General features: G+C 40.8%; 1 protein-coding gene across 1 annotated transcript in view; it reads left to right on the top strand.

The window, feature by feature from the left end:
- Positions 1–9,280: 9,280 nt before the first annotated feature.
- The window catches only part of LOC147018664 (klotho-like), a 38,938-nt gene continuing 37,079 nt past the window's right edge, over positions 9,281–11,139 (top strand). Inside the window, exon 1 of the mRNA XM_085898571.1 lies at positions 9,281–9,554. Within this exon, the coding sequence (XP_085754697.1) occupies positions 9,336–9,554 (219 nt within the window). The 5' untranslated portion in view covers positions 9,281–9,335. The remainder of the gene's footprint in view (positions 9,555–11,139) is intronic.

Raw genomic sequence — 11,139 nt, 5'->3', positions numbered from 1 at the left:
ATTAATATGCCTGCAATGAAACACGAGCCAAAAGAAGTGACTGTCATAAATTTTATCACAAAATATCGATATTTGGTGGCCATATTGGATTTTATTTAATTCATCCATCATTTTATTTAAGCCCATCCAATCGAAATATTAAGCTATCCCAAATTTAGCCTTTGATCCCCTAAAATATTCTAGAAATATAAACCGCTCAAACCTGTTGTCTGAGAGTAAATATATGGCAAAATATTGATATTTGGCAGCCATATTGGATTTATGCAAATGAGATGTGTATCAAAATACATCCAAGAAAATTGTTAAATACTCTAAATGCATTCTTGTATGCAAAAGACATATACTAGAAGTTGAAATGGCTCAAATATATCATCCAAGAGCAAAGATTTGGCAAAATATTGATATTTGGTGGCCATATTGGATTTATGCAAATGATATTTTGTTCCAGGGAAGTTTAAAAGTATTCTAAATGCATCCTTGTATACAAAATACCCATTGTAGAAGTTGAAATCACCCAAATATGTCGTCTGTGAGAAAAGATATGGCACAATATTGATAATTGGCCGCCATATTGAATTTATGCAAATTAGACATATTTCCGCAAAAGGGATTTCTTAGGACTTTTAGTATGGTGTTGTGGGGACCTCACAGAAATGCATTGTGCTAAAAAAATTCTGTTGCAATTTGTTCCCGATCAAACCTTATTTTGCCTGGACAAAACAGACATTAGGAGATGTGTGGAAGGGAGAGGGATGAGGTGGGGAATATGGGGAATACAAGATGGACATGACAGGGACTTTCAGGAAGAAAATCAGGGAATTTGAAGGAGGTGGTTTTGGGTTGGATTAACGGAGGTAGAAAAGATCAAGGATTTGGATGGGGGACGATAAGAGTTGGTGGTGAACAGCTGTTTTGAAGGCCTGGAGGGAAGAATGGGATTGAACAGAGTGAGGGAGTTTATTCCAAAAGCGGGAAAAAAGAGGAATGAAAAAGTGAAGGTGAGCAGTGATTCGTGATTTTGGGAGTTTTACCAGAAGGGAGTTATTGGCGGACCTTGAGCGCCCTGCGGAAATATGGTGGGGACAAATCGTAGAGAGAGCAGGGGGGTCGAGACCAGAGAGATGCATGAGAAGACAGGAAGACCACCGACCTGCCTGCGGTGAGAGTGAGACGCCCAAATACTCAGCCTCATCACGGGAGATACCAATGATCCGAAATGCCTTCGTTTCCACAGGGTGAAGCCGAGAAAGGTGAGAGGCAGGAGCACCAGCCCAGAGAGAGGAGCAGTACTCCATCAGGCTATGGACGAAAGCTTTTTGTATGGTCAGGAACTCAGGTGGACTGAGGAAGGACTTTGCACGATGGAGGATTCCCAGTCGGCGACTGGCTTTGGAGGCGAGGTTGGAAATGTGGTTTTCCCAGGAAAGATCATGGCAAATCGTGAGAGCCAGAAGCTTCACTGAAAGGACTTCTTCCAGAGAATTGTTGAGAAAGTAGATGGAGGGGTTTCCAAAGGGTCTTTTCAAAGAGACATAGTGAGAGTGTGAGATTTGTCAGGATTGAAAGACATGTTCCACGTGTTGGACCAGTTTGTGATTTTACCCAGATCTGCAGAGAGCGAAGAAGCTGCTGCTTGCCGATCTGAGGGACGACAGATGGTACGGCAGAGGGTGGAGTCATCAGCAAAGAAAATTGTCCTGGGGAAATTGTTTTGTTTTGGGGAGATTATCAATAATATCTGTTACACCAAAAAAAAAACCCCTCTCAATTCGAAACAATGAATGTCATTCAATTATATATCATCATCCATGAAAATATTTTGAAAGGGCAACTGAGAATCAAGTTTCATCTTTCATTCATTGCAGAATAAAGCATAAGCAAGGAATGTCTCAAGAATACAAAAAGCATCGTCCATGGATTGGATTGGATCAACTTTCCAGTTGACAGAGCAGAACATGCTAACCAAATGCATCACAGAGACAGAATCGAACATAACTTTTCTGTTGGAGAGAAAGTCAATAATATTTGTTTCACCAAATACAGAAAACATCAAAAGTCCAACCAAGGAATGCCCTTCAATTATACTTCCTCATCAATGTCAGACTTTGAAAGAGTCAGTTGAGGTTGAAGTTTAAGCTTTCATCAATCACAGAACAGCCCGTGAGCAAAGAATGCATCGGGTATACAAAAGTAAACGTCCCTGGATGGGATTGGACCACCAACATTTCGGTTAACAGCTGAACGCGCTAACCAATTGCACCACAGAGACGAGATGTTCTGGTGTTGTTTTTTTATTGGAGAGAAAGTGAATAACATCTGTTGCACCAAACAAAGACAACACACAAGTTCAACTGACAAACACCATTTAATTCTCTTCCTCTTGAAAACAAGATTGAAAGTGTCAAATGAGGTTCAAGTTTCATCTTTATTGCATTGCAGAACTGTGATTGAGCAAGGAATGTGGAAGGAAAAGAAATAGAATCATCTGTGGGTGAGAATGAGCGACAAACCTTTTGGTTGGCAACCGATTGTGTTGAACAATTGCACCACAGAGTCTGATTGCTCAAAGGGTGGCACACCATAACTTTTCTATTGTGGAAATTGTCAATAATATCTGTAACACCAAAGAAAACCTCTCGATTCCCAACAAGGAATATCCTTCAATTATATATCATCATCAATGTAAATATTTTGAAGGTGCAACTGAGAATTCTGTTTCATCTTTCACTCATTGCAGAATAGAGCATAAGCAATGGGAACATGAAGTAAAATTGATGAATGAAGATGTACAACTGTTTACATGATAAAAAAAAAGACCTTTTCCAAAATAAAAATGAGAATATTCTCAAGCCCTGGAAAAACATTGACGATCACTCAAAATATCTCGAATGTCACATCACATTTTGCCGAGAAATAAAGAATGCTGATTTGCCGAAACCCATTTTGTCATGGACAGTCGATTATGACTTTGTGATTGAACATTCGTTCACCAATGTATGATTAAAAAACGTATTTCCGTGAACAAGAGTTTGCTTCTTTATCATTGCACTCCTTCTTGATATGTCTGGCAAATTCTGTGAAACTTTGACATGATTAGGAGTTCATTCGAAATATCAGTTGACACTTGAAAGCAATATTTTTGTGAACAAACATTCACATCAACAGTGACGTTGAGACGTCATGTACTTTTAGTGTGAAAATTAACAACAAGGAATAACTTAGTATGTGTCAGAATGGCCAAGTGGTCTAAGGTGCCAGTCTCAAGAAATGTATAGTCTGTTTGTGTATGTTTGTGGTTTGTGTATTATGGTCTTCTCATGGGTTCAAATCCCACTTGTAATATCTCTTTTAACATTTCCTTGGAATGGAATTGTAGCTTTTCTTTCCCGAACTGAATTATGCAATTTAAAGTGAATAATATAATCCATCATCACACATTTTCTTTCCAAAAAAAAAAAGAGTTCGTGAGACATGACCTTCCTACTGGAATGACGTTTCCACATTTCCAAAGTTGCTTTGGTCTCCTCTGATTCCATTTTGAATTTCCACCAAAAAGATGATGTAACATTGATGAACGAAGATCGACAAATTGAATTGCTTGAAAAATAGTCCTAAGCCAACATCCCAAGCCCACCTCCCTTACCATTAAGCCAACATCCCAAGCCCACCACCCTTACCATTAAGCAAACATCCCAAGCCCACCACCCTTACCATTAAGCCAACATCCCAAGCCCACCACCCTTACCATAAAGCCAACATCCCAAGCCCACCACCCTTGCCATTTAGCCAACATTCCAAGCCCATAATCCTTATCATTAAGCCAACATCCCAAGCCCACCACCCTTATCATTAAGCTAACATCCAAAGCCCACCACCCTTACCATTAAGCCAACATCCCAAGCCCACCACCCTTACCATTAAGCCAACATACCAAGCCCACCACCCTTATCATTAAGCCAACATCCCAAGCCCACCACCCTTACCATTAAGCCAACATCCCAAGCCCACCTCCCTTACCATTAAGCCAACATCCCAAGCCCACCACCCTTACCATTAAGCCAACATCCCAAGCCCACCTCCCTTACCATTAAGCCAACATCCCAAGCCCACCTCCCTTACCATTAAGCCAACATCCCAAGCCCACCACCCTTACCATTAAGCCAACATCCCAAGCCCACCTCCCTTACCATTAAGCCAACATCCCAAGCCCACCACCCTTACCATTAAGCCAACATCCCAAGCCCACCTCCCTTACCATTAAGCCAACATCCCAAGCCCACCTCCCTTACCATTAAGCCAACATCCCAAGCCCACCACCCTTACCATTAAGCCAACATCCCAAGCCCACCTCCCTTACCATTAAGCCAACATCCCAAGCCCACCACCCTTACCATTAAGCCAACATCCCAAGCCCACCTCCCTTATCATTAAGCCAACACCCCAAGCCCACCTCCCTTACCATTAAGCCAACATCCCAAGCCCGCCACCCTTACCATTAAGCCAACATCCCAAGCCCACCTCCCTTACCATTAAGCCAACATCCCAAGCCCACCACCCTTACCATTAAGCCAACATCCCAAGCCCACCTCCCTTACCATTAAGCCAACATCCCAAGCCCACCTCCCTTACCATTAAGCCAACATCCCAAGCCCACCACCCTTACCATTACGCCAACATCCCAAGCCCACCACCCTTACCATTAAGCCAACATCCTAAGCCCACCACCCTTACCATTAAGCCAACATCCCAAGCCCACCTCCCTTACCATTAAGCCAACATCCCAAGCCCACCACCCTTGCCATTAAGCCAACATCCCAAGCCCACCACCCTTACCATTAACCCAACATCCAAAGCCCACCACCCTTTTCATTAAGCCAACATCCCAAGCCCACCACCCTTTCCATTAAGCCAACATCCCAAGCCCACCACCCTTTCCATTAAGCCAACATCCCAAGCCCACCACCCTTTCCATTAAGTCAACATCCCAAGCCCACCACCCTTACCATGAAGCCAACACCAGGCCTCGAGTCAATTATTTTTTTTTGTGAATGAAGCTTCATCGACCAATGTGTGATTTTAGAAAGTCAAGACAATGACTATAATAATCTATCATCAAGACAAAAATCAAGACTTGGTTCCTTTGTCGTTGCACTCCTTATTGATGATGACGAGCAAATTCGTAAGATGATGTAAAATATATGAAGATCTACAACTCTGCTTACTTGTAAAATAGACCTTCTCCCCAAATACAAATGAGAATATTCTCAAGCACTCGAAAAACATTGCATATCACTCGATATATCTTGAATATTGCATAATGCCGAGAAAAAAAGAAAGCTGATTTCCTGAAACCCATCTGTCATGGAGAGTCAATTTCGTTTTTTGTGAATGAAGACTCGTTGACGAATGTATGATTAAAAAAGTATGTCCATGATCAAGACTTTGATTCTTTGTCATTGCACTCCTTGTTGATGATGACTGGCAAATTCTGTGCATCTTCCACATGATTATGAGTTCATTTGAAATTCAAGTTGACACTTGTAAAGTATGTCTTCGTGAACAGACATTCACAACTTCAACAGGGACGGATGGACATCATGTACTTTTTCGTGTGTAAATGAACAACGAGCAGTAAGTTGACGCAAGTCAGAATGGCCAAGAAGTGTAAGGTGCCAGATTCAGAGGAGTGCAGTTTGTGTCTTTACATTTTGGTTTCTATATGGAGTTGTGGGTTCAAATCCCACCTCTGATATCAGTTTTAACATTTTATTGGACTGGAATTGTTGTTTTTCTTTGCCAAACTATGTTATGCAATTTAAAATGAAGACTATCATCTGTCATCACACTTTTTCTTCCCCCAAAAAAGAGATTTGTTGAGACGTGACCTTCGCACCAGAATGACATTATCAAATTTCCCAAAGTTAGTTCAGTCTCCTCTGATTCCATATTGAATTGATTCTTTCCCGTTTAAAAGTGTAAATAGTCTCAGATACAGAAAACGTACTGACTATCACCATCAGAGAGCATCATTTGGTGAAATGGGGAATGTTGACATGCCAAAACGCTTTCACTCAAGGAGCATTAATAATTTCCAATTGTCTGTTATATCCAGCTCCATGCCATCTTGCTTCATCAGCATCCGTTTTACATGTGCAAACAACTTATTTATTATAACTCCCTGAGTGCAAACTTTTGATTAATATCCTGTTGAATAAAAACAACAAAATTCATCACTTTGTGTGTATTGCGTTTTCATTTGGTGAGTGTCTTTTTGGTAAGTTTCTTTAGACGAGTCATTTGTTGTGCAGTTACATCATCTCTACGTTTCCAAAAATTATGACTGCACCATTTCAGTTATGTTCTTGCCAGTTCCAAATTCGACCACGATTTTTCGTGACATAATTAAGGCCCAAACAAAATAAACAACACAAAGAGTTGGCCTTCACCTGGAAATACCTGTGTTTTCCCATGGACAAGTGTATGTTGCTTTATCACATGCAATAGGATATCACGGCATCAGTTACGATAACCGTCTACAATATTGCACATTTGTCAAAAATATTATTCTCCCAAAAGCATTACTGTAGCACACAACAATAAAAACAATTACAGCTTTGAAATCTTCACACTAATCAGACATGAACAATTTCATCTTCTGAACACCACATCCACATCAGCATTGATCTCATTACAACATAAACTAGAAGGGCATTCAGTAGAGCACATCCCTCCACGACACAATGCTGATCCATGCAAACATATTGGGCCCAATACATTTTTGAAATATGATTCGAAATATCGTTTTTTGCCCTGTCTCTCAATGGTGAAAAATCACTTTGAAGATTAAATAATTTTCGTATGCAGTTTCGGATTTGGATCTTCACCAAAATCGAATTAATTAGTCCTAGCGATATAAACAACCTGTCCACCAAGTTTCGTCCAAATCCATAAACAATTTTTTGAGATATCGTGCTATATAGTTTTTGGCCCAATCTCTCAACAGTGAAGAACACTTAAAAATTTCTCGTAGGCAGATAAAAAATATTGTCCACTTTGTTTGTTTGGGCAAAGAAGAAGAGGAACACGAACTCGTCTCACGATCACAGATTTTGATGAAGAGGATTCTGCAACAACCTTATGGTCCCGCCTGAGACCCTACAACCTCCAATTGGATAGCTGAACGCTGAACAGGCTCCTCTCACCTAGACCGGTGGGAGGTGATGACGTATCAGTGGAGAACATCCAATTGGAATTGACTTTGTTGATAGGCGTCTATTAGACTGTTCTTCTTTCCCACCTTAGTTGTTGACCTTGGGCCTATGTTGACCCCTTGGTCTATTTTGACCTCAGAAATCATTGGCTGGTTGAATTCAGTGACCTGAACTATAAATCCTCTTCAAATTTCAAGTCAATCGGATGAAAATTGAAGACTTTAGAAATCTCACCGAAGTTGTTCAGCTTTGGCCTATGTTGACCTTTTGACCTCAAAAACAATAGGCTTCTTCCTTATGACAAACTCTACCATGTGGTGAAGTTTCGTGACGATCGGTATTAAATTGTGACCTCTGGGCGATAAACAGACAGACAGAATAACAAAATCGACGAACCAATATACTTGAGAAATCTTCGATTTTGCAAAGTAACAAACGGACAGAAAGAGGTGAAAACATAACCTTCGGTGGTGGAGGTAATAAACCTAAACTTCCATCCGGACTTTGAGATAATACAGGTGAAGTAATTTATCAACATACTAAACCTGACCGTGTCAACAAATAAACATGTTCATTATTTCCTCATTGCCATTTCATCAGGTCCCTTTGCTTGTATTATAATCATTACTATTACGAGTGCGTGCCCATATGTGCGTGGCCGTACGTGCAAAAAAAAAAAGAAGACAAAAAAGAACAATTGTGACGTCAGTTGTGACGTCATAGCACTGTGTCCTGTTATTAGTTTGGTAAATAAATGGCCATAACTTGGGAACTACTTGTCCGATTAATATCAAACTTTGAAAAGGTACATACTCAGGTCCCCAGCAATATACCTGGCAAGTTTCAATTAGATCGGACCAGTGGTTGTCGAGAAACAGCGGTCGCAGACGGACAGACAGACAGACAGACAGAGATGGCTGGAATTATAGATAGATTATTATGCTTCCACTGATGAAGTCGCCTGAGACATTATGTTTTTGGGTTGTCCATCCGTCTGTACGTCCGCCCGTCCAAGCTGATTCTCTGTTTTCTCTGCAACCGTTTACCTGATTGACACAAAATTTTCACCATAGGTGCGACGACTCATGTAAAATGTTTTTATGATAATTATGACATCATGTGGCAGACATTTTGGAAAAAAAAGCAAAAAAATTGGACCTCTATCTCCAAAACCGCTCAATGGAAAAAATTGAAACTTGGCATGTGTCGAGTACTCCCCGTGGGAAACAAGTACGCTTTTATGATGATGTCATAGGTGGCAGCTTCGTTATGACGTCAAAATTGCATACATCGAACGCTTTATCCAATGAGTATGAAAAATATTGAGGGTCATCTCAGGCTAAATTATATGGGGTGGAAAAATTGATGATGTCATCGGTCACATGGTTTGGCAGGCATATTGTTTTTAACATAAAAAACCTTCAAAAACCTTCTTTACTGAAACGGCTGAACAGATCGATGTGAAACTTTAGTTATGATCGCCTATCCATGAGGAGATAAAAAAAATTTCACTTATGATGTCATAGGTCACATGACAGCAGCTATATTTTATTGTGAATGAAAATCTTTCAAAAATTATTTTTCTTGAACCGCTTCATCAATTGATGTGAAACATCACAGTTAAGATCTAGTAGTCATGGGTCAGAGGAAGGAAAGACAAAGGTAAAGAAGGGAGGAAGAGCAGTGCACATGGCAGTGGCTGAATGGTACAAAGGAAAATTAGTGATAGCAAATGGGGGAAGGAATAAACCACTCAGCTTTATAACTCTTGGCTCATCTGTGCGAAAGGTCCTTAGGAATTTGGTAAATAACACAGGAGAGCTAGGAAGATCAACTGAACTCAAAGAACCATGTCATCTCTCTCCCCACAAGATTCCCACCATTACTCTAGCCCACATCACCTTCAATTTCATCTTGTTCAGTTTCATTTCTCACGTGAATCAAACACAACAGGGTGCTGCAGTTTACAATGAGATTACTTACAGTCTCTGTGAGCTGTCCAGTAAATAGTAAGGTAATGATTGATAAAAGAGAAACAAACTGTTGCTGTAAAGATGCAGTAACGCTTTTGTCTTCGACAAGACAAGACACGAAGCAGGCTGTTCCACCTCTTGGTGCAGCACGATGCAGGCACAATGGATAACCATCGATCGCATCTTCCTCAAAGGATCATCAAATCGTCAGTCGAATGCATCCTCTGCATTTGCGGCCCTCACGGTGGTGTTATGCTTGTCAGGAATACTCTGCAGCGTACCAGCAACACAGTACAGATCTGGACAGTCTGGCCCATCAGGGTCATTCCCCAAGAAGTTCATTTGGGCTTCAGGAACAGCACCCCATCAGGTAAGCAAAGCAACTTATTGTTAAATACCTGTTCTGATATGTCATGAATTCATGTCATCAACGGAGTGCTTCATCGATTAACTTTGATCATGACTTGAAACATACTTGTGTCACAATTTTTTCAAAATCGCTGACCACTTAATCTCTTTATCACGTCCTCCACATATTATGTTGCACACTCTTTTAGGACTCAAAGCTTACAGTAAAGTCAGTAAATCAAGGTGACTAATCAGTGTAACCCCTTTACCTATGTTTGTAATGGAATGTGGGCATAATCCAAGTTTGAAGAAACATGAAACATCGACATGCAGTTTTGAGAAAAAGAAAGATTAAAAGTCTTGCTTGGAGGTTACTTAAACAAAGTCTTGTGCAATGCAACATTCTTCCAAGGTTTTAAAGTATGAATTAGTACACCGACTACAACGGTGTTAGAGCAGGGATTTCAAAATTGTTGAGAACACACACACACACACACACACACACACACACAGAATTTTGGTGCAGAAGGAGACCATTCGGCTCATCGTGCCTACACTACACCAACACCAGTTACAATCACCCATCCACGCACAAGCTACCTACAAGTCCTGCCAAGATCCCCATACACTTCTCTCTCCAATGCATCCAGGTAGCTAGATAATTCCAAGTTAAACCCATCCACCTCCTCTGCTGGCACCACCTTTCTCGGGCGACCATTTAATGCATTAACTCTTTTCTGAGTGACTCAAGCTCTGGCCCCTGGGTCATAACACTGTCCATTCTGCTGAAAAACTGCACTTCACCTGTCTTGTCGACACCCTTTAATAACTTAAACATCTCTCCGAGATCCCCTCATCATCACCTCTTTTCTCATAGATGAAGTCCTGTCTCCTTCATAAGGGAGTGCATCCTGTTTCCTCCATAAAGAATGCCGGCGATTGCTCACTTACCGCCAAATAATGTCAGCAGACACCAAACAGGACACCCAGTTTAACACACCTCCAAGGCACAGAACCACATTGATGCCTCACACTGCCTGCAAAACATCAGGATGAGAGTTTATGAGCTGGGTCAGGATTCCAACCCAGGTTTGACAGCTCAAAGGCAGATGCTCATATCTCCAGGTTATCCTTCCAGCCCGAATGTTGTTTGCATCGGTAAAAAAAATATCACCAAAACCGATAATTTTGTGATATATTTTGATCTTTGATCCCTGTAAAATCGAAAATAAGACACAAAACCAATGTTTATCCATTTTGATCTGTAAGGACTGTGATAAGGTATCATTTTACCAGTTTTCGTTTGGACTGATTGAAATACAGGAGGCACGGAAAGCCAAAAACCTTAATTTTACATTCCATTCTGAACTTTGACTTCCGTAAGATTCATAAAACAACGGTAATCCTGAGATTTTAACGAACGTATCGCTTTAGGAGATTTTTTTTTTTTTGAAAGCACATTTGCCACAACTTTCATCTCCATCGACTCAAATACGAGGGAATGGCAAGGCAAAAGGAGTGATTTTTAGTGTTTCACCTTTGACCCCTTAAAATCAGAACAGGATCCAATTGGAGAAAAAATATGGGCTCAAGTAGGCCGGGGGCCC

Source organism: Eptatretus burgeri, chromosome 10 (assembly GCF_056783735.1).
Source record: "Eptatretus burgeri isolate ZD-2024b chromosome 10, Ebu_testis_v1, whole genome shotgun sequence".
In the NCBI taxonomy this organism is placed as follows: Eukaryota; Metazoa; Chordata; class Myxini; order Myxiniformes; family Myxinidae; genus Eptatretus; species Eptatretus burgeri.
This window is presented reverse-complemented; position numbering and strand designations above follow the sequence as displayed.